Source organism: Aphelocoma coerulescens, chromosome 5 (genome assembly GCF_041296385.1).
Source record: "Aphelocoma coerulescens isolate FSJ_1873_10779 chromosome 5, UR_Acoe_1.0, whole genome shotgun sequence".
In the NCBI taxonomy this organism is placed as follows: Eukaryota; Metazoa; Chordata; class Aves; order Passeriformes; family Corvidae; genus Aphelocoma; species Aphelocoma coerulescens.
Window position 1 is genome coordinate 13,355,842 of NC_091019.1, and position 25,061 is coordinate 13,380,902.

Sequence of the window (25,061 nt, forward strand, 5' to 3'; positions counted from 1 at the left end):
TGATAAGAAAGATTGTTTAATAATCTGGGTTTTGGTTAGAGAAAAATTACCCTGCAGAAAATATTGGACAAAGCATTAATTTGTATATTTTCTATAGGTCAAGTCTCACTCCAGAGGTGTTTACACAGGATTTACCTATATCCAACTCTTCTCCTAGTAGAGGGAGCATAAAATGTAGCAGTTGTTGTTGTTGTTGTTGTGAACTTACATAGTTTAGAAACACATCTTAAGTTCTAATTTAAACTTGGACCACTAAGTAGCCAGTGAGCACTGAATTTGCTGGGTTCTGCATATTCTGCATGCTACCAAGGAGGACAGCAGGCAGTTTAGGGCAAAGGAAGACAAATGGGAGACAAATGTGAACATCATCCCTCACCAACATGCATCTCTGCAGCTTGCTCCATTAAGTTCTCAAAAAGGCAATTTATTTCTAAGTGACCTGTCCTGTTACTGGTTACTCAGGACAGCTGTGGTCAGAAAAGCCATGCATCCATCATCCTCATGAACCCAGTTTTTCCTTTTCCACAAAGGACTTGCTGGGTAGTCCTGGCTCTCAGAAGAACAACATAACACATCATCATCATCTGGATTTGCTGCCAAATAAAAACCAAACAATGAGTTCAGCTGTGAATTCTGCATTTAGCCGTAATTATCAGGGCTATGTATGCATAATGGAGTCCCTTTTTAATCTGCTTTCCATTCTACCACACCCACACCCCCCTCCCTGGAAACAGAGTCCAATAATTAATTCCAAAAATCACATCGTATACCTACAATACTTGTTTCTGCAGATGTTTTTCTAGCATGTCAGGAAGATTCCCTGGCCAGTGCTGATATAATAATAATTCATGTTTACTTTCTGAAAAATACCTCTACTCTGGCTAATGAATTCTACTCCAAAACTTCCATTTTCTTAGTCTTATCCAAATTTTCTGTAGTAAAACACATTTCCAGCTATCATATCCTGAAGAACTTGTTGGTATTTTAGTGAAGGCTTAAATAAAATTATTTTTAAGGTATTCTTTTCTTAACCTTGCTATTCACAGGACTGTTAATAAATAACACAATCTGTTATTAATTTGTGATATATGTGGAGAAATGTTAGTGATAGGTATAAATTCCCACACTCCATTTCTGATTTTTATGCTGTATCTCTGTAATTTGTTTTCTATTCCAGTTACATTCTCTGTATGAAGCTGCATTTCCTTGTGCCAGGTTTAATTGCTTTTGGTTTAATACCTTAATTAACGGTATTGTGTATTTCTACATCCTGGAGAGAGTAAGCAAATCAGACCATTCAATCTAGAGTAAACAAAACAGAAAATAATTGCACAGACCACTAGTTACTAAAACCTGGTCTGGACACACAGATGAGGCTGCATCCTTTGATTTGTCACAGCTGCAGTATTAAAAATTTGTTGCAACATTATGAAAATGTAGCATTTAAGATCATGTAAAACCTGAGCACTCAGATGTCTTGGGAGAGGAATGAGGCAAAATCGTGATGTAGACATTAAAGTGGTGCAACTGTTGAATGATGTGTCTAATCCCACTGCCAGAGGATGCTTCACAGTATTTACACACTGAGTACCAGCAAGTGGATGTAAGTGCTTGGGTGGCTACCTGACAACAGAACCTGAGTGCAGGAGGAGGAAAAATAATTGCGTTTTCCTTAAGAAATGGTTTGGCTGATCCCTATTAGAACACCATTTAAGTTTACATTGTATATGGTAATTAGTTTTGTTTAGTATTGGAAACATAAATTCACATTTTAAGTGTATCTTGTAAAAATTCTCACTTACTTATCTACCCTGTAAATAAATATCTAAATAGCTGAACAAACAACAATACATTTTTAATATATAACCCTGCTGTATATGATACTTCATATACACAAAAAGCAGTTAAATGCACCTTATTTTCACAGTAGTCATATAAAATATATTAGGAAGCACATCTTTGAATAAGAGCAGCTAACAATATACTTCAATGAGAAATACTTCAATTCACATAGTTCAAATTAATTGATGAAATATTTGAACAACAAAAGATATGTTATGGAGCCTCCTTTATTTACAGCATACCTGTTAGACAAAGAGTTGGAAAAATTGTCACACTGCTTTGGATTCAAGGAGTTAATCAGTTACCTCTGTATTATCTATATCTATACCCTTTATACAGCTAAAAAGCAGAAAATCTAAACTGAATAACATCATCCAATATTTCCAAGCAATGGGCAATACTGAAAATACATTAATTACTGGATGAGATAAATTATTCCCTTCTTCCTGTGAACACTTTCTTACTGCTTCAATCCGTACAGAAGTGAATCACACAGGAAAAAACACCCTGTAAAATTTGAGTAAGTAATTTTCTTTAGGATTAAATTTGGTGTACTAACAGTCACTGAAAATTTACCCCAGTATTCTGGGGAAATGCAGGAGGATATCAAGTGTTCTGTTTGGAGTGGAGATTATCTCTGTCTCATACATCTCACCATAATTCTTTGATTCAAATGTATCAAAGCAACAGTGAAGATGAGAGTTTCTGCCTCAAAGGCAGAGTGAACATGTAAATATTTGAGGTCACTGATTGAGGTCCAAATAGAAAATTAATAGACTAGAGAATGCAACGATCTATAAAGTATATGTGATATGAGGCTGGATATACTTATTAACCTTTTAAGACCTTTCTCTGAAATATCCATGTTTAGGCAAGCAGGTAAGAGCATCTTTTTTTCTCTTTTAGGCAGAATAATATGAGTTTTAATGTGATGAGCAAAAAGCAGGTTTAAACTCTGTAAGGAAAAGTGTTCACTTTAGAGTAACTCCTTAAAAATAGCTGTCAGTCTGATTTTCAGTAATGCTACCAACCTCCAGTACTCATTTTACATCCCTCATTTCTACAAGTGATCAGGTCTTTTAAAGTGATTGGGTTTGGTAACTGTGCATCCAGCACCCCTAATAAACCAAAACAAAACCCATAGAACAGTTCAGGAAAAACTGTCTAATTACTTTGCACAACTTGGTACTGCAAGGGTTTGCAGGCACATCAAACAGTGTTCTTAAGTGCCATATTATTGGATAAATTCTGCTTTAGGGGAAGACTGGGAAGGAAACCCCTTACACACAGTAGAAATGCAGCAAGTACAGTTACTCTAAAGGAACCCAAAAGCACTGCTTTCTACTCTGTGTAGCAGGATGTTGCCTTGAGATAGTGTTAACATTAAAAGTACACTTCTGAAGCACTCAATCAGTTTTCTGTGTGTCTGAGTACCAGCAGGAGCTGAGAACACTTGTGCTTCTCACAGGAATTCCTTCAATTTGCTTTGCAAAAACCATGCAGTTTTCAGTCAAACTTGTTAGCTGATATGTTCTATTTTTCACAGAATAGTTCACCTGGATGCTTATTTATCCTCTTGAGACTTCTACTGCCATTGAGCTGCCTCTCATCACCAGTGATCTTAATCCTAATTCTGTTCAATTGCACAGAATTCCTCTTGAAACTTGTTTCAGCCTACAGAATTATGTTTAATGTCTCATGATTAAAGACATTACCCTAGGCTAGCAATTTTTTGCCTTTAAATTGGAAAATAGAGGTCTTGCCTAGAATGGGGAAAGGAACCCAGATGGGCAACTTGCCTTTCACTGAGCCTGAAGTGTAGTAACACAATAAACCATGTTGCCAAGCACACAGTAAAATCCAATTATGACAGCTTTATACAAGTTTGGCTAAATGCTTACCAAAAAAAAAGGCAAAAAATAATTAACTTAAAGGACACCTTTGCCTGCATTTGTCTTTCGGGTTCCAAATGCTAATGATGACACCAGACTGAAGAAACTATTCAGGAATGGTGTAATTTGGAGGCCAGGCCAGCTAGAAGAGCAAAATACAGTGTTAGCCTTTGCTGCCTCAGTCCTGCCTGCTCACTGCACTGGAGTTACTCAGTTCACTTGCTTTAATCCTTACACAGCTCACTACTTCAGGCCTTGCAACCTGTATTAGGGGCACTGTCAGCAACCCAGGGCTGACAGGACAATACCACTGTCCCAGGCTTGTACTGGGCATATGAAAGGATGAAAACAAATGCAGTTAAATAGAAAAATAACAGGAAATTTTATGTAAGTACCATACAAACTTTCCTCCCTGTACTTCAGAGCAATTCTTTCACTTATATGCTTGCTGGAAAGAACTAAAGCTGTGTACACTGCATCCTCTGTGAGGGCTGAGGCAGTGGCTCTGCACAGGCCTCACATCTCTTAGAAACAGAACAACTTAGCTCCTAACAGGGCTTGAGCCTTCACTTTTCTCTTTTGTGGTTAAAAAAAGCACATTTTGCCAAAAGCATCTGGGCTCTCTACAACACTCAGTTCACACATATTAGCCACTACTTAACTTTGGTGTCTCTTTTATATTCCATACAGCAGCTCCAATGTACTCAAGCAGGGTGGTTTTCAGTAGCCAATGCAGAGCACTTTCCACACATCAAAAAGCTTCCTTGGCTTTTTATCTCCCAATTCACTTGTTTCTGTTAAACAGAAGCCAGATTTCACACCAGGGCACATCAGAAAGAGTGAAGGAGTGTAAGGGGGCTTTTTTATATGCTTTTTTTGTTTCTTGCTTGTTTTGTTTCTCCTTAGGAGTGGCTTACACTTTGTTTGTGTAGCTTCCTGTATTAAAGTGTTTCTCATGAATACATTTACTGTAACACCTAGGTCTGCTCTACAAGATTTAGAATAAAGGAAAAAACATCATCTCCACTGTGAAAATCCTCCTTCCTCTACCCCCAAATCCACAAGGCATTTGGGCCCATTCAAATGAAGGAAACCCTTGACCACTGAAACAAATGGGAATTAGGCAGAAAAATTCCAATTCTACATGGTAGTCTTTAAATCTTAATGCTGTGCCTCCCTCTGCCTCACAGAGCTCCAAGTGCCGTGCTTCACAAAAAATGGAGAGAAGGAATTCTGTGCCTCCCCTTATGCCAGTAAGTTAGAAATGACAGGAGAAGCCTAAAGGTGCCATGCAGAGAGTCATGCCCCTGATTGCCAGAAATCAGGGAAGCAATGGACCTGAACAAGTTAGTTTTCTAACAAGACAAAGTGGGACAGCCTTCCTCAGCTTCCAGTACAGGATCTGAGCTGAGGATGTCTCAGACACTGAAACTGGGATGAGGGACAACCAATAAATGAAAGATACAGAGCTAATTTACATAGCTAACAGCAACACAAGCTCCTCCAGCATCAGTTGGAAACACAAGGAAGTTAATCTCGATTTTTGGGTTTAGGCAGGAACACCTGTAAACTGTAATTCCCAATTCCCAGGGAGCTGACTGGGTGCCATGCAATGCTGAGTCCATGCAGTGGAAAACCACACTCCACAGCTTTCATCAAGAATAGAAAGGGTATGTTATTCTAGAAGAAAACACGATAACTATTCCTTTCACAATGAGAAAGAGAAAATATCCATTTCCTCTGACTCTTACATGTGAGTAACCTAGTTCAGAGCTCATTAAATTAACTTGGAGAAGAAAAAACAAAATCAACCTCACTACAATGATCTCTAGAAGGCCAAAGTAACCAGGGGAGTGAGGGGATGAGAATGGAGGGGGTGGATGTAGGGTGAGTATCTGGGATAAGAGAACGAATACCATATAATAAAGCTTTGATACATTTTTAAACCTAGTTTCTTCAAATTTCTTGTATGTCATGCAGTTTTATTGCTTTTGGGTAGTTTGGGGTTTAGGCTCCCACCAGACACCCAAATTTAACTGCTGTTATTAATACAAATGCCAATAACCATTACACAGCTGTGGGAAAATACAGTTCAGTCAGCATTTCATCATGGAGGTGTATTAAAATGCCTCTGCAAGCCTGTCTGTCTACTGAAGTAATCAGTGGAAATTGTATCAAGGCTGCACATAGACCTACCAGGAGGCTTTAAGGGAGCCTCATGTTTTGAATTTTTGTGGATTATTCTAGAAATGGTCCCTCTTACCCAAAGCTATTTAAAATGTGGAACTTTCAAACCTTATTCTTTATTTCATTAGCCAGGCCCAAAAAATTCTTTTAGAAGTCACTTCTTAGAGAAAGTACTTGCTAAGCATTACTGGTGGGATGGGAGGAGACCCCCAGCCACCTGTCTGAAGCAGAACCTGTACTGAATGGCACAAGCTGCCCTTGTCTGGGGAACAGCCTGCTCTGAGACAGCAAACAGCCCTTCCATGAGGTTTCACAGTATCCTTGTGAATAGAACAGAAGTCTTTCCCAGTTACGACTTTATAATGCAAGGCATAACACAGACTTAAAAAAACTATGAGGTGGTGGGTTTTGTATGGGGTTGGGTGTTTGGTTTGGGTTTTTTACAGCAACTGGTTTTTTTTCCTATGGTACAAATAAGCAATTTAAATGCTTCTGCTCTTTCCATACTTCAGGTGTACTAATCTCTACTGACTACATTCTTTGATTTGCAGATTTAGCCAGTAGTTCTCTACACAACTCCAAGATACTTTAGAGAAAGCCACTTTCAGACTTCTGTGTACTTCCTCTACTCTATGTATCTTGGAAGAAACCTCCCAGACACTAATGCGTACAAGTTATTTATTGCCTTCCTTAGACAGAAGAGAGGAGGAAAGAACCAACTGAAAACAGATTTAAAGGGGGGAAAAATGTGATTTATGCGTGACAATTTAATTGTAATTGAGGTCTGTAGTTAACTGTGTGGTAGCAGTGATTTAAAGCTTGATGCAACTCAAAAGTGAAGGCAGGGCTTTAATAAGGCAGCATTAAGCTGGGAATTGAACAGAATCAATACTGAGGATTAGTAACAATAATTATAAAAGACATTTAGTATTCAAGGAGTAAACAATTTTTTGCATTTTTTCCTTTATACAGCACACCCCTGGCCAAAATCCTGGTTCTCTTTTGACTTATTTTAGTGTTCAGAAGGGCAACAAAGCCACAAAATTAGGGAACTGAAGCAAACAGGAAAGCTTTGGCTCATGGTTAAGATGCATGGCTCGAAACACAGCTCAATTCCAGGAATCCCATTTGCTGAAATGGAAACCAGGCAATTGAGACTATTGCAAACTGCTTCAGAGATTAAACCAGCCTGTGACAAAGGAACCTTCATTCCAAATCCAACGCTTATCTTGTCTCTAACTGGAACATTTTTCACAGTAGACAGACACTGGAATGTTCTATCATTTATATTACCCCACAGTAGCAATGCAACAAGTTCACAATGTTTAACCCTAACACTTCTTTTTCTTTTTTTTTCCCCATCTTTAAAGGGAGGTCCTATCCAGAACCGAAAATCCAAGCGCTGCCTGGAACTGCAGGAAAACAATGAAAATGAGTTTGGATTTCAACTGGTCCTTCAGAAGTGCACTGGACAGCGCTGGTCCATAACAAATGTCCTGAGAAGCTTGTCATCATAGCAGACTAAATTTTGTACCCATTTCTTTTGCTACTGTGTAGCAAATACTGCATTGTCGCCTGCTGTACTGTATTCCTCTCTCTCCCCATCCCCCCAGTTCCTTCTCTCCTCTTTTTTGTCTCTGATTTTATTTTGTGAGTGCGTGGAAATAGGGTTTGTGGGCTGGAAATAAGATGTTTTTATTTCACAATGATGTTTTCATGACATTTATAGAGATGCTGAATGACAGGTGACGGGTAGGCTATCCTAAAATATTTTACAACTGTAAATACGAAGCAAATGGAGAATATTTATAACTCAAACTTTTATTGAATAAAAAAGTCCAAACACTATTACTGTCTAGCTGTCTCCATGGAAATCCATTTGGAGGTTAAGTGCTGGTTTCATTGCTTTCATTAACCCAAGCCTGACCTCAGCATGTTTTTGCAGAGCATCAGAATTCTCCAGACCTGTGACAGAAAGTTCTACCTGCACACCAGTAGTTACAGTGAGGCAGGATTTTCTCCACTCTCCCTCTCCAGAGATCTGTCTAGGCCACTGTAGCTACTAGTGTGCAAATATGGGGGGAAGGGGTGGTGTATGGAGGTATATAATATGCCCCCAGGTATTTTTCCTCTCCAGTACCACTAAGTAAAACCCCAGAGAGAACCCCAGGGCTCAAGTGAGATGGGGAAGAGAATTTGTTAAAAAGAAGAGGAAAAAAGCTACAAGAGAGAAGCGGCAGCTACTGGAAGAAAAATAAAATATAAACCCTGACATTTCTCAGTGGGTTGGCCTGAATTTCATTTCCTTCCAATTCTTCATTGTTCTTACAACTCCTTTTTTTAAATGCACTTGTTCCCTGGCCACCACAGACTTGGCTCCATCGAAGAGAAAAAGGTATGAATTCACTCTGCCTTTCTCCCTGCCTCGAAAGAAGTGCGAATGCAATTCCCTATCACTTCATCTCAGCTAAGACTGGTGAGGAGAGAAAATTTGATGAGGTAAACCAGAACACTAGGATTACTGAGTCTGTTTCCAGCTGCTTTTATTTGTATGTAAATTCTTTCTCTTTTATTACTCTATTTGTTCTTTTGATTCTGTTTGCTACCTTAAGCAACAGTCCTAACCTGTTTTGGAGCTGGTTATGTGCCAGACTGTCTTTTACAGGCTGGCTTCATGTACAGGATCAGCTCACAGCATTGTCTCCTGGGGCTCTTCAATAAGTCTTGTGGTACATTAATTTTAGGTATTCTACTATATATATTTACCATATAGACAGATGCATAATTACCATACATCTGCTTCTCAAAGAGAAAAACCCTGAGCCAACAACAGGAGAAAAGGTGGAGATGGGCTGAACACCTGTCCTTTGACCGACCTTGGAGCCCCCTCAGCCCTGTTTGAGTAAAAACAAATCACATTAAAATTGGAATTAAAATGCAGAGCCATTTTGAGCAGAACTGAATTCAGCCATTCCAGATAAATGAGGAAGAAACTGCATGTTCAGACAGAGGAAAAGCACAGAACACATGCAGAGTGGCAGGAGACAAACTGAGCTTCCTTCCAGCAGAGATAACCAAGACTTCAGTGCACGGAGATGCAGCCATAAGGAAAAAACAAATGCTATGGATCAAACCAGTCTCCTCTTGATTTCTCCAGGCTCGCTACTGTGGGCCTTCACTTTTTGGTCTGGGCATGTTTTTATTTATGAGTACTAGAGGGAGATACCTGCCAAAGACTTGACAAAAGTGAAAGGAAGGTGCTGAGCTCTGAAGAGTTTTATTTCATGCCCAAATGAGTATCCTATGTCTAGAATCTGCCCAGAGAAGATAGAAATTACTCCTGATCACATTGCAGCAGTGTGCTGATGGTCACTGCCAAGTGAAAAAAAACCAAACCAAGACACACCTCACTTAAGTGAACCTCATCACTGTGCCAAACCATAGAATGGCCTGGGTTGGAAGGGATCTTAAAGACCTCTAGGTCCATCCCCCCTGCCATGGGCAGGGACACCTTCCACTATCCCAGGTTGCTCCAAGCCCTGTCCAGCCTGGCCTTGAACACTTCCAGGGATGGAGCATCCACAGCATCTCTGGATGAGAGCCTGTGTCTCACCACCCCCACAGTGAGAAAATTTTTCCATATCTCTAACCTAAATTCCTCCTCTTTCAGTCTGAACCCATTGCTCCTTGTCCTAGCACCCGTGTCCTGTGCTGTCCAGCCGTACCTCCCTGCTACACAGCAGCTCCAAGGCTGCTGCTTCCCTTGATTCCCATGGGGCCTGCACTCAGGAACACTCTTCTTGAGAGAATCCCTCAGTGGTGGCTGTGGGTTTAAATTTGATCACCCAGCAATCCTAGTAACTACAGCAGAATTACCAAAATAAACATTTGGAGTGGGAAATCCCATAAATCTGGACTTGAAACATTACTTTATACTGCAGCAATTTGGCTATAGGTAAAATGCATGTTTTATAATATATTTTTCCCTTTGTTTTGTATCATGGAGCAAACATTTTTATGTGATAACATAGTAAAAGGGAAAGGGGTTTAAATCTGTGGGTAAGCTTACTAAAGGGGTACAGTAAAAATTATGAGTGTACATAAGCATCACCTTTATTGTGCACCTTCTGAGATCTCAGTTCTCTGAACAGACGTTCCTTGACAAACCTCTCAGAAAAACAGAACAGCACAAGCAGAACTGAAGGATGTGGCCACATTTCACTGGACACTCTTAGTCATGAACTGCTTCCTCACCACTTTCTTTTTCAGCTGCACAGCAATTACATAGATATAGGAGCACTGCCTCACACTGTAAAAGACAAATAATCAAAAGTACCAAGTGGAAAATGAAACTCATCTTCACTTTCTGGAAAACTATAGAACCTTATTCAAGCATCAGGTGCCTCAAAAGGTAAAAAAAAAAAATTCCCTAACAATAATTGTTTGTATTTGGGGGGGGCAAGGAAGGGGTGTGTTAATTGTTTTAAAGAGGAAAGGTTAGCACTTAAGGGGAAAAATGAATATCATTCCAGAAGTCATCAACTGAGTATGGTCAGAGATGAAGATGACCAGAAATATCCAGTCAGCTCCCTCTTCCTCCTGCTGCTTGACAACTATTCCCATATATTTTGATCAGTGTTTCTTGACAAATAACAGCAGTACATCTACCACATCTACCAGCTGATAAGGATATACTGACAATTAAAGGAAACATAACATTTCAAGAAACCCTAGGCCTTCTTCCTATAGTACTTGCTTAAATATTTATGGACAACATCTATCTTCTCAGGTATGTTCACTCGTATCAGGATGTCACATACAGTGGCTTCCCAAGGCTGTAAGGTTTCCCAGTGTGTGCTCTTTCATCACATCAGCACGTAGGGCAAGGCACCAGCACCAAAGAGAAAAGAAGCTGTGCTGGTGACGTGAGGACAACATGCAGAAAAGATTCAATTCTACATCCTTAGGGAGAAGGTGTTAGGGTTTGGCTTGTATCAGAGATCCCTAGGTAATACTTCTGGAGATGGGCTGTACAGTCTTCAGAAGAGATCCAGGTTCTAGGAATTTATTCTTTTATTTGTTTATATGTTTGTTTTTACAAAGCTACAGGGATTCAGGAGCATGGATTACCAACACCATGCTTGCTCATTCCCAACTGGAACTCTGACAGGAGAATTCAAGATTATCCTTCCCTGCCTGATCTTTCCAGGCTTGCCAACACCTGTTGGGAGTCACTGTGCAGAGCAGGGTTTAGGATTGTCCTCTTTTGCTATGGAAAAGGCAGGTTTTATTGGTTTCATCTTTCTGAAAGACCAAAATTTAACCCTCCAACATCATGCCTCTTGTGTCTTTTCCAAACAGAAGTTAATCAGTCAAAACCCATCACTGAGCCTTTTTATGTATGTTAATCAAGAGGTAGTTGCAAAATAAGCAAGTAGCTGTCATGTGTTATTTTATACTGGGTAGCTCTGAATACTTACTTAGCTGGAGATATAAAGGGAAACACATTTTAAGGTCATACTTAAATAGATGGTACCACAACTTTGCTTACAGACCTAAATTATGTATATTTGTGTGTGTGTGTGTGTGTGTGTGTGTGTTTGTATTTCCACACCACCAAACATACATCAATTTCTATATAAAATATAAGCATGCATGTACACACTCAAACCACTTTCGAGCCAATAATAACAACAACAAAAGAAAAATCACATTAAAGTGCACTTTATCCAACTACAGTCTTAAAGACATGCAGATAAGACACCAAAATGTCAGGTCTGGTTCACAATTATATCACTCTGCTACCCAGAACACCTTCAGCACTACATCTGTTTTTAACACTGACAAAAAGAGTAGAACACAACATCATCCTATTTCAACATTTGTTCAAGTAAATGTTAGAATTTTTCCACAGTAACTTCTCAAAACCAGAATACAAAAGAGCTGTGCTAACACAGAGGCTCAGGGGGCAATTAGCAAGGCTTTCATGGAACAGTGTGTTCTCTACTGATTTCTTAAATTTCCCCCCTGCTACACACCTTGCTTTAAAAATACTTAAACGTGCAGAACTTGAGTCTCAGGTCTGTCATTCCTATCTACATTCTAAAACAGCAAAGCCATGTATTTTTGTTTACTGACTAACATTAGCTTTGCACTGTCAGGTGAAAGTGACTATTTTACCAGAAACTGACTATTTTACTTTTATTCAGTCTTGTTCTGAAGAGACTGAGGGGATTTTTGTGATAAACCATCTGAAAAAAAATTTTAGCACCACAAAAATATACTTTTCATGATAATAGATTCTTTTCAGTGAAGTAGCCTCATTTGAGCTGCATATATGACAGGACAGCATTTTTCAATTACAAGAATATATTTTCATCTTATGATAGGAAAACAACAAATATATATTTGTTGCAAAAGGTGCATGAAATTTTCATTCAGCTTTTAAAAGGAAGGAAAGTGAGTATTCTAACTAAACTGGACCGCAGTTTAGAAGGTGGTGACTGCTCAGACCTAAAAGTGTAAGAGTTAAATTCAGCTTTTAAACTCTGCTGACATTCTTGGTCAGAAGTCTGTGTGGGTGGTACTTTTTTTTTAATAAACAGTAACAGGCAAAAATTTTAAAACAGTGACTCTCTCTTACTCCTAGAGAACCAAAGCTCCTGTGAGCACACACAAAGAATGTCGTGAGCCTCAGCTTGCCATCTGGACTGATAGAGTTCCCTTGCCTTCTCTCATTGCCCTTCTCTCATTGTCTCTTCAACACTTGCTCTAGACCTGGCATACCAACAGCTAACCTCAGGATGATCTGCCCATTTTCTGCAAACACAGATAGGAAATACCCATATTTAAGCACCCATAAGTGCTAGTTATTCTCATACCCGTTGTGGATATTTTGCTGGAGATAACAAGTGCACTCATTCCAATTCAAAACAAAACACCAAATGCTACATTCTTATTTTCAGCCTCTGTTAATAAGGGTTTTCTGTGCATAGTATTTTCGTTATTTACCATTATTTTATAATTTTCTATATTCTCCTAGACATTGATTGGCTATATAACAAGTATCACTTGAGTTAAATGGAATGGAAATGCTCACAATTAAAGAGGAGATCCTGAAAATACATCCCAAACATGTCTACTGATCACCTTGAATAAGCAGTGACAATCACAAAAAGGATCCTGTGCACAAAAAGGATCTTGCCAGCCACAGTGGTTGCTGAGAACACCTTTCTAAACAGTAGAAAAAGTACAAGCAAAGTACTGCAAAGACATGAATTAAAAGTTATCGTACAGACAGCACTTTTCAGAGCAGGTCTCATGCTTTAAGCATTTTTGCTGAACATATCCACTCAAATCTGGCAGCCATTTAGGGAGAGCTTCTTTTATTAAGAGATGAAGAAAGATCATCACAGTAGAGAAGTGAATAACCTTGATTTTGAGTGTTCCTCACATGCTTTGCTATTGAGCACATTTTACCTGGGTACACATTACACAAGGGAAAGGAAAACACCACTAAATCACAAAACCTGTATCAAAGGTAACTTTTAATTTCTGGCAGGTATCACTATTCTAATCTGTCTTACTTTCCTATTCTTAGAAAGCAGAGTCCAAGCTTCTATTGAATTACTTGGAAGCCACATTGGCTGATTCTGTGTTAGATACCTAATCCTTCTGCCTGCAGCTGAACACAGTGTGCCACCTCCATTTTTCTAACCCGTGTGTATTGTGCCTAGGCACTTTAATGTTGGATTTCTGTGTGTTTAGCCATCAACAAAGTCAAAGAAAAAGCCACTCTTATTCCCAAATTTCTTAGCAGAGAGACAGAAATATTCAAAATGTCAGTTCAGACTTGAACCAGCTCATATTTAAACCACTTTATTGTTCCATAGCATGACTTCATCTACTTGGTCTCACAATCAATAACTCCTGTCAAGGATGGCCAATTTAAATAATTTTTCTTCTTGAAAGTAAAGCTTTCAGTTATTAAATCCTTGACTGAAAGGTCCTGGGACCTTCCATTGAATCCCATGGACCTTTCATCATCTCAAGAGATCTGGAAAGAACGTTGTTTATCGTGTCTAAGCTCCCACAAGTCACGTTATACCAGTGTAGTTTCAGAAGCCTGTCTGTTCACTTAGACTTTAGACTGTCTGCAGAAGTGGTCATTTACTTTATGGAAAACATTCATGAAAGATGAATATTACCTGATAGTCAGGTTAGCTTGAGAGCTATCATCTTCTCTTGTATATCAATTTCTGCGGGACCACTTGCAGTGAGGCACTTTCCAGGAAGAATGTAGTAATAAAAACCTGACCCTTGATTGTTAATTCCATTCTGGCCTATTGATCCATACTGTTCTTTTACCTCAGTTTAATGCCTTGCACTGTTAAGGGCACCGCAGAATCAACACATAGTTAAAGATTACTACATGAGTCAGAGGTACAGGCAAATTGAGTTTTGCAGCAGATTTTGCTATGCCCAGTGTTCTACCCAGAAATAGCACCTGTATTACTCTTGCCTTTTAAAAACTGAGCAGAAATTCCTCTGCCACGAATGATATTGCCAAGAGTTTCCTGTGAAACAACAATGGTTTATACAACACCTTTCTGACCCCTCCCAGTGCTCCGCAGTTAGAGTAACAAGCACCACAAAAACAGTGTAAGACAAAGTTGAAAACTATAAAATGAAGCAACAAACTGGTACAAACACACTGAGGAAAAAATGAGTTCAGGTCGAAGTTCGGCTTGAAGCCAAACAAGCACACACAAGTTTGCAGGAAAACTGCAGACAAGCATCCAAAAGCAACCCTAATTTCACAACTGGAAGATGGGAAGTTGTTGGACTTGAGGGACCACTCGAAGAGATAATGCAAACCTTGCTGCAGAATATTGCCCATTAAGCACACAGGGAACAGCTTCTGTGTGCCTCCTGTCGGGTATTTGAGTAGGATCACCAGACATTCGACAAACGACAGCCATCACCCTTCCCCGGGAGCAGCACACAGATTTGGCTACCAAGACTGACATGTAAAGCAGCTGGATGTACTTGCAGCCAGGCCTTCAGGGTAGCCAGAGCTTTGGAAAAGTGTCCTGGTGCTTTGCCTCTGCATTTGTGGGCAGCCCTTGCTTCCCACTCCCCTAGGGAAGGGTGAGGTTAACTTGAAACACATTACCACAATCTTCATCCTACTACTCGGCATCTCAGCCTCCCATTCCTTCAGTCACATGCAGCTGAGCAAAACAGCTTTATCCTCTCCCAAACAGTACAATAGAAATACCAATAAAGATATTGCAATAGTTGCCATAACAACTGCTTTTAACTGGAATAGGAGTAAGGAATACAATTTCTTTTTGTCCACAAACTAACAATGTGTTCATTATTGCTAAGCAGACCCTTGTAAAGAGCTGAATTCTTTTAAACCTGTTACCCTTGAGGATGTATTTTAGATCTGCCTTTGACTTTTCAGAATAATAACAATTCTAATTAATACCTAACCACTTCTGATTTTCCAACTTCCTGCCTACATACACACATAAAGCCCAAGATTTTTCTCAACACAATTACTGAAATAGAGATAACATCAGCTTGTTTGTAGAAAACATCACTTGTACCTCACAGGTAGTTTGAGTCCATGTTTGTCTTATAGATAAGTTCCAGTGATCAGTAACAGCAACAGTGTCAAGGCAACAGTGACCACAGAGATCAAAATATTTTTCTTTATCTCATTATTCACCAGTCTATAAAAAGGTGACAGGGGCTGAATTTTTACATGTTGTCATTTTTGATGACTGCACTTTTCAGAGATTCAGTTGTTCCCAATCTACACAAACAGGGAATGCTACCACAGAGCTGGTTTGGCCCAAAACACCTGCTAGAGACCAGGAAGGGAGAACCACATACAGCTGTAGCTGCAGACACTTGGAAAGGGTGGGAGAGAGAAGATAAAAAGCATTGTTGGCCAAGTGCAAGACACACAGGGGTGACAAATCTGTGCTTCAAAGTGCAGCACCTTACATGAGATACGTGGAGTGACAGACTCCTGGATCAGAGAATGATTCACAATTCTTAAAGGCAGGAGGGATTCTTCAGTTGTTCAGCCTTACCTCTTGCCTAGCAGAGCTTTGCCACACCTGAGGCAGGGTGCTGAGGGTACAGAGAGCATAAGATAGGAAGTCCACTTTAAGGTGACTGAAAAGCTTCCAGTATATGGAAGTGTGTGGTGGAGAGAGGAACTGCACGCAGATTTTTGCAAAGTCTTGGAAGAACTTAACACATTTAATAGCTGGTCACAGAGAAATCGAGCTAGCACAGCATTCTGGTTATTTATTATGTTGTTTAAAGTCCCAAATGCAATTTTCTGTAATTATCTTGCAGATATTTTTACTGCTGCTCTCTGTCTATTCATAGCACCTTAGGAAACGAGTAATTCCATGTCCCCTAGAAACTGCACCATAGCCACTGGCTATGCACAGTGGGGATCCAGTTGGTTCTTCCAGCTGGTACTGGAAATAGCAAATGTCACAGTTCTGCAAATATCCATTCTGACAGCTTGGTAATTTGGGGCCAGCCCTGCTCCCCACTCCCACAGATGCTCAGATAACTTTGCACCAGTGCTGCCATTCCTCACACAACAGAGGAGAACACCACTTTCATTTTTTAATGTTTTCTGAAATCTGGTAATTTTACACAGCATATGCATTCATGTATAACTTCCTCTAGGAGAAATTCCCCAACAATTCACCCCAAGGAATTGTTTTATGGGGTATACTATAACTTATCACTGTATATATTTACATAAAGCAACTGCTGCATCCAGGGAATCATTTGCAAAAGTGTTTGAAGAGACAGCACCACAGCCCATGTGAGCCATCATTTCCTACAGACCCCTGTTCCCTGCAGCCAATCTAATGGACACCAGGAGCTGACAAAAGGTTCCTCAGCTTGCCTGGATTTAGTCTGGCTGCTGTGCAAGGTGCAGTCACAGGCCAGATTGATTGTGCTCCTGCCTTCTATACCAAGAGCACTGCATAAATGTACTTCTGTGAGCTCTATCTACTGAGCATCCAAAATTATCTGCTTCTAAATACTGCTCTGGAGTGATGCATTCAGAGCAGGGAAGTCAACATAGCTATTTCCAGCTCCGTCATCACATTTTTACAAATAAGCAATACACAAATTGTTGTTCTGAGTTTTCCTAAAGACAAACTGGGCAAGAACCCAGGTTGGACATGAGTATTCCATCTCTAATGATATTACATAATTATGTCTCTAATGATGTTATAAAATTATAAGGTGAAGCATTATAGCTATTTGAACTTGGCAATCATTTACCTTTTCAGAACTGATACCTTGTAATTGCTGATCATTTTGTCACAGCTGCAGTTTCACCAAAATACTAGACTTAATTTTATACTATTATAATGAAGTATTTACATTTATCATCAAAATAAAAATAAATTACCACTTACCAAACAAAAAAAAGGACATGTCAATGTTTTCAACCTTGGAATCAAGAGACTGGATATAATTAGGCAGGGGAAGGGGGAAAAAAAGGAAAAAGAAACCTTTTTAATCTTTCCTTTCCAAAATTCAGACTGTTCATAAAACAGCAATATTGTATCACATTATATGGTTTAAAGTGTTTCTAGAGAAGCACTAATTAGGTGTCACAGTTTTAAAATAAATAAATAAATAAACAAATAAATGTACAATACAGTGTCAAACTCATTGTTTTGAATTCTTTCTCAGACCTTGACAGGTGCTCAAGCCTGAGTGAAATATTTTGAGTTTTTAGTCACTGTTTTCTACTGGCAAGCACTGCTTTGCAGGCTTTCAGTGAAACCACACTTCTGACACTTGCAGGTGTTGGTGTGTGGAAATTATTAGTCTACAAGGACTTTCAGGGAAATTTGTAACGAAAAATTCAGTACATTTTATGATAATACATTAGGAAAAGAAAAATTTGGACTAGTTTGAAGGACATGAAGTGTTTAATTTCAGTGATTAGTCGATTAAACACTGAATCCTGCCATGACCCAGGCTTTGCTTAGCACGTGCTCATCTTTGTAGGAAGAAAAACATCTCTGTTGCACCTGGCTCCTTTTTAAAGTTCCAGCTTCATCAAAAAAATTATTAGGTACAGAAGTATGGGATGTAATTCCTGAAGATGTGACTGGTTATGTTCTCTGAACCCTCATATAAGTACAGTCCCTACTCAAAAACAGTGGGAGGAGAAGGTGTGCCTGTTTTCCCTTTTGTCAGCAGTTAACACCACTCAGACTGAAGTGGCAGTCACATTAAATAACCTTCTTTCCCCAGCAATAGAAGTCCATTTTTCCCAACTTTCAGGGGAGTGACTTTCCTAAACAACACCTTTTTGAAGTAGTCTGGCAAGGGTTTTCCTCTCTTCAGTGTACTTTATCACGGTGTTTCTGAGTGAATGCAGTGGAACCATACTTCATGAAGAAAAATTGGAGCTACTGCTGCCACCACCCTTGCTAACCCCCAGAAGCTTGGTGCAGCACTTTATCACAAGCCAAGGGTTTCAGGGGACCCACTTTAAACACACCAGCAGCATGTTCCTGTTGTTACCACGCCAAAACATCTCTTCATCAACATTACTGATATCCTGTGAATAACACAAGCTAGATAACACATACTGTGGAGCTGGCAGGTGGAGTGCTGTGCTAGAGATGTGGGAGCTTCTTCTGAGAAAAAAGCTTCTTCTGGTCTTTTTACAAGGGCTAATTTTGCCCAGAGAAACAAAAATCCATGCTGAGGGAAATTCTCCTTTTAGTTACACTGTGGCTAATTCGCCCCCTTTCTATTGACTCGGAGTGTTTTCAGTTCTGACCATCCAGAGATCTTCTAAGGCCCTTTGAACAACTGACCTCAGTGTTTGTCAGTCACCACATTTAACCTCAGTCATGGTTGGTGGCCAGTCATTATTGGAGTGGCTTCTATGCTGTGCATACAGTGCCTGTTAAATGAGCATCTAATAAGTTCTTTTCCCCTCCCATTCCAGTGAGATGTTTGGCTTGGATTTCTACCTGAACATCTTGAAAAAGTAGTACCAAAATGGTTGACTTTGCAGTCTATTTACCATACAGAGGATGGTATGTGTCACATAAAAATAAAACTGTGAAGGATTCCATAGAATAAATCAATATCACTTCTAAGGCAGGCATGGATCATAGCCTCAGCACACACCTGGTTCCCTCTCATGTAACTTCAGAGCATAGCAAAGGATATATTAATTAATTAAATTAATATTTGGAATAGAAAGCATCCTGCATCCTTATCATTCAGGAAGAAGCACAGGCAGAAGCATCTTCAAATAACCATCATATGACTTAAAACTCGAATAAGCTCACTGATAGGGCCCCTCTTGTCAGAGGATTTCAAAGCCCTTTGCAGATTAAATGCCTTTGAGGTACATGATGAGCCTTGCCATTTGGCAGAGAAGTTAAGCAGCTTCCCCCAGGTCACATGCAACAGCAAAGCACTACCAGCAGCAGCCAGTGAAACATTTTCAGAGGCAGAAATGGCTGCTGTGTCCAAATGCCATTTGTACATCTGAGTATCTTCACCAGTAACACTTGTCACCTACTAATACCAGTGCTTTAAAATCCTGCCTAAATAATTTATTAGTCTTTATAACATTCCCATGAAATAGGTAACTAATTTATTTCTGTTGTACAGTGAGTTAAAATGAGGCATAAAGAAGTACTTGTCCAGACAATTCAGCAATCTGTGAACTAATCCAGTATAGGAAATCACTAGACCATGATTTTTGAAGTGTATGTTCATTTTAAATCACCATGAAGACCCTACTCTACTATTATAATATTCCCTCCAAACATATAGGTGCTGAGTTTCATCTACAAGCAGTGAAACAGAAATTTAAGGAAAAAAAATTGAGACAATCCAGCTGACTACTGAAATACATGCATACTGTATTATGCAGCTAGGAACATTAATAAAATTATACTGTGCTAGGATAAAGACAGAGAAGCTCTTCCAAATCCATTGCATTGGGAAAAAGGGAAGCAGTACAAGGTGATTTTATACTTCACTATAAATGGGACCTAGACTCAGACAGGAGTATAGCACTAAAATTTGGCAAGTTCCTCCTTGAGAACATGGAAACATGTAGCCTAAATAGCTTTTACTTTTGGCTTTTGGGGGAGATGAGGGTGCAGCAGGCCTGGGAGTAAGGCAGCAGAAAGAATAAAGAAACCAAGTTGCATGCTAATATGTTTGGGGTTTTTTTTGTTATAGTGCCTTTTCATTTTTTTCTCTCCCAGAGCTAACTCCACAGATAAAAGCTTTTAAAATTACATAAGAAGTGCACAAAAGCTGGATTTGCACTGCAGACAGCTCGAGTTCTGGGCAGCTCCCACTCATCCCGTGCCTTCCTGGCACTGAGAGCCAGCATTGCTGCATAGAACTGATCGAGGAGCCCTGCTGGGAAAGTGGGATTTACATGAGAAACAGATCTGGAGAGTTCTGGTACTTTCCAGAAGGGGCAACATGGTGTTATTCCTTGAATTTTGTCCTCTCAGGGCATTCAGTCCGAGGAGAAGCACTTCTAATAAATATTATTGCAATACCACTTACAGAACACCCACTGTTCTACAAATACATAAGGAGTCATCATCCTTGCTCTGAGGAATTCACAATTTGTAAGGCACATAAAAGCAGAGGGAGAGAATACCACATTCTGGTAGGGCACTGCCTGGTCTCAGGAGTTCTCTGCATGCAGGCAGGCAAACACATGCACAGGCACAAATCATCCCTGCACTTAGACTTCTAAATAACTTTTATCACCTGGGAAATGGAATAGAAACAGAAGAGTATATCCAGCCAAGATGGTAACAAAAAAAATGAACCTTGGGGAGGACGTTTCAGGTTCAAAAAGAAAGCAAATTATGATTGCAGCAGCCTACCAAGGAAACAGTAGTTGTTGTACTGAATGCAAGGAGGACAAGCAGAGATAAAGTTGACAGCACCAGCCTCACAGAGTCTAGAGGCACTTGTGCGTTAACAAGTCTTTTCCTGAGAAAGCCAGGCTGAAATACAAAGACACCACCAGCATTAAACCAGGCTGAGCAATTCAGGCACTGGCATGATCAAGAGGAAATTATTTTTCTCAGAGCAGGCCTTTGGAAGAAAAGGTTATTTGTGCCTGCTGCAATGGCGTGACAGGCCAGAGGATGAAGTGAAAGAGATCTTAAAGTTTCTAGGGGTACAGGAGAAAAACAGGAGAATAAAAAGCTGAAAAGCAGAGGCAGAAAATTCCTCAGTTCCAGGCTGCTTTTGTTGTTGCTTATTGGTTTTGTGGTGTTAGGTTTTTTTTTTAAAGATGAAAAACTGAGAAGATGCCACTGGTTCTTAAAAGATTCTGAATTCCCTCTGGTTAAATCCTGCCTTCAAGTTCCTTTACGTTTAAAAATTCCAAACTTGCCCCAAGACTACCCCAATTCTAGGCTTCTGGCCCCAATTCATGTACTTCTATTTGTACCAGGCTCGTGAATCAGTTGGAAAATAGAACAGCTACTGTGAAGAATGCTGGCCAGGAATGCACAAGATGGATGGAAAAATTGTAAAGGAAATGGAAAGGAGCTGGAGGTGAGTGAAGGGAAAGTAAAGCATGGAGCAGCTTGCTATGGGAAGACATGAGCTGTTTGTCCCAAAGAACAAGTGAGGCAAAAGGACAGGGTGAGGGATTGGACACAGAAATCTGTGCAAGAGCTGAGGATGTTGATCTATGAGAAAAGAACAAGGTTCTGAGGGAGAGAATGACTATCCAGGCTACAGGCAACATTATAAACAAGATTTTAAAATGTTCAAAAGAAAATAACAAATAAATATAGTTTAAAATCTACTTTATACCACTTTGTACAGTTCTAAGTGCAAAGAAAGAACTTTGTAAGAGATAACTGTGCTTCCCAAACAAAATGAAATATCTGACTAATTATTTTTTTCTGTACACAATCACTAACATGCAAAGATATGATAGGACTGAAGGGAAAAAAAAAAACCAAACCACAACAGATAAATCAAAAACATAACCAGAGTGCCATGGTCCACTCATCCCTCATTTTCCCATATGTACAGACCCCTAATAAGTCACTATGGAAAAAAGCAAGCATACAGAATTTGAAAACCTACTCATCTACAAGCTTAAATGTTGTACTTTACTGTGTCTTGAAAGCAAGTGCCTGTTATTGTCCTGAATAATAAAAAATGCAGGTATAACTAAGCAACAGTACATTCTGACACATAAATGTAGCATGGCACAATACAATGTCGCAGGCACCATCAAATGTCTGCTGACATAAAAATATATAACTGCAGATTCTTAAACCATACAATATCAGTAGGAGTCCAATGAGAATTAGTAAAAACACACTGATTTTTTTCTGATGGATTTTTTTTTCCCCTGGGCTGTTACAATAAACAGTGATTGGGGTGCATAATCTGAACCCTGTTATAAAAACTAGTTTCATGCAGTTTAATTCCCATAAGGCAAATGCTGAATCCCAGCACTAATAATTAGAAAATACAAAGCTAAAATGGGTTTCAATATTCTTTTTCATGTTTTCTGTTGCTGCCTGCCCTGGGAAGCCAGAGAAGCAGAGTTTACAAGTGCCACACATTCTCATTTGTTATGCTGTTCTGCACAGACACAAAACAGCTACAAGATAGGAATTCCACATTCAAATTGTACTGTCAGAAAATAGCTTTTTCCTTTCCTTTTGGAAGGGTTTGCCAAGCCCTCTGGGATCAAAAGTGGGTACCATTAGAAAATGGATGGCAGAGTATGGAGAAATAAACAGAAAATTCAGTCATTTTCCAGCCTGGTCTAATATAGAGCAGAAGATTAATAGACTTTTGCCAAAATTATTGTATTGCTTATACCCTTCCATAACCACTCCAAACCACAGCGGTGGTACAGGTACCATCTAATGTCAGGAGCAGGAACAAATACATGGCCACAGTTTCTACCAAAGACTGTATGTGATCTCAAACATGGTTCAAGGCTTATCTTACCCCCAGTTCCTACATCTTAAAAGAGAGATTTAAAAGATCTCTCTCATGGTTTTGAAAACTAATCCATTACAATTGCCATAGGGCTGGTTCATGACTGGTCACCACATTTTGAAAACACCTTCAGGGATTAAACTGGTGACCTTCAGAGAAGGCTGCAAGTTTACACCACCTGAACTCAGGAATATTTTCTATTACTAAAATCTTTAATAGATCTATAATCCATTACCAAACTCCATATATCAGTACAAACTGCAGTTCTTATGCTCTGTTCTGGCTAGTAACTGCAGATGAACATAAATAAGGCAAGGACAGGAAAACTGATAATGAATGTACACTGCCTGATTTTTTTTATTCATTGTTATGGGACGATGACAACCTCCCTGTGGAATGAATTCTGTCTTCTGCTGTGTTTGCCATCTCCCAAGTCACACAATCTTCCAGTTACCACTGGAACTGGCTTCTTCAAAGTGTTCTTTTTATGTGTAGAAATACCCATTCCTCTCTATCTGTAAAATCTACAGTCTTCAAAGAATCATCGTTATCAGCACTTGTCAGTCTGACTCAGTCTATTCAAACCTGACTTGGTCTGTCTGGATTTACAAGGAACCTCTTGCAAAGAAATATTTACCCTTGCTCCCCTCCACTGCTGAGGGAAATGGGATTCTTGTCCATAATTAGAGCTATTGATCTTCGAACTGCAGCATTTCACAGCTCCCTGGACTCAGAAGATACGCCAAAATCTTTTTTCTGCCCAGAAGAATTCAAGTTTTGTCACTCAGTGCAATCCTAACTAGGACAAGCATCAACAACACAAACCTGTAAAGCATTACAAACCCCCAGGAAAACTGCATGTGTGACTTACAGGTGTGACATATGGGAATTGCCTTGTTTTAATCCAAGACTGTCCATAAACAACTCCCTGGAGTTCTCTAGCAGGGATCCAGGGGTGGTCCAGGGGTGGTGTCAGGACAGAAGCTCACTCAGCCAGCTCAGTCTTTTTGTGGCACAGTGCCCACCTTCCAGGATTGTCCCACTAACATGGCGTGCCCAACAGGTATTCCAGCTCCAGAAAACCAAGGTGGAGGAGCAAGCTTCCCCTCCCAACTTTTGTATAGTGAATAATTTGGCATTAGACAGCTCTTGTTTTCCTTAGGAAAGGTATTTGCAGGGATGAAGGGAGACAGCAGAACCAAAGATACATAGTGAAACTATAACTCTGAAATTATTATTTAGGCAAGCACACACTTGAAAATGGAATGCAAGTTTTACTTCAATATTATCTCCTGTCTATCTGCTAGCTGGAGAGGCTACACTAGCCATCAAAATTGCTGACTGAAAGGGGTCAAAGACAAACCTCTCCAAACTACAGTGTATTATACAGGCAATGCGTATGACTCTGGATACCATGAAGCTTGCCTGTATCTGCCAAACTACAGATTTTTCCAAAATAAAACCCCAGAGCACACATACAAACAAACATCTTAAAAGTAAACATTATCTCTTGTTGCATTAGAATAAGTTTTATATTTGTAGTCAGACCTTTACCAAGGTGCCTTGATTTAATGTTCCATGTGAGGAAAAATTTAAAAAAGGTAGAATGAAGGTTCAGAAATGGAGCACTTAAATCCCAGAAATTTACTAGTCATAAACTAGTCTTAAAATTCCCACTGGATACATCAGCTACACTGCAGTACAGAGAGATTTATACATTTTGAGGAAATGGTTGAGTCAAGAAATTTTGTAACAGATAGACTTTACCTACTTTACTTAATCCCAGGTAGAGAATATTCATGTAAACATAGATTTTACAGTTGCCTCCCTTAAAAACTGGACGTTCAAGTATGGATCAGGAACACAGAACACAAACTAAATGTTGCAAGCTCTTTAGGAAAATCTGGTGCTGTAGGTGCCAGCTGTCATATTTTGATGAGGCACGGATAAAGCATCCCGAAATTCATCCAAGTGTCCCAATTTAGATTTCTCAGCACACAGAAAGTTTTTTTTTTACTTGCACATTTTACCATGGCCCTTTTACTGCCAAGGAGTAGCTATGTTTTTGATAAAATCTAGAACACATCCTCT

General features: G+C 39.5%; 1 protein-coding gene and 1 long non-coding RNA gene across 5 annotated transcripts in view; one reads left to right on the top strand and one right to left on the bottom strand.

The window, feature by feature from the left end:
* The window catches only part of GALNT18 (polypeptide N-acetylgalactosaminyltransferase 18), a 235,843-nt gene extending 228,074 nt beyond the window's left edge, over window positions 1–7,769 (top strand). The window contains exon 12 of the mRNA XM_069016615.1: window positions 7,292–7,769. Within this exon, the coding sequence (XP_068872716.1) occupies window positions 7,292–7,438 (147 nt within the window). The 3' untranslated portion in view covers window positions 7,439–7,769. The remainder of the gene's footprint in view (window positions 1–7,291) is intronic.
* LOC138111227 (uncharacterized) overlaps window positions 1–25,061 on the bottom strand; it is a 55,761-nt gene that overhangs the window by 5,073 nt on the left and 25,627 nt on the right. Inside the window, exon 2 of one of the 4 annotated variants that reach the window (XR_011151288.1) lies at window positions 377–593. The exons of the other annotated variants lie outside the window; for them this stretch is intronic. This is a non-coding gene — a long non-coding RNA (uncharacterized lncRNA). The remainder of the gene's footprint in view (window positions 1–376; window positions 594–25,061) is intronic. 4 annotated transcript variants of the gene reach the window in all.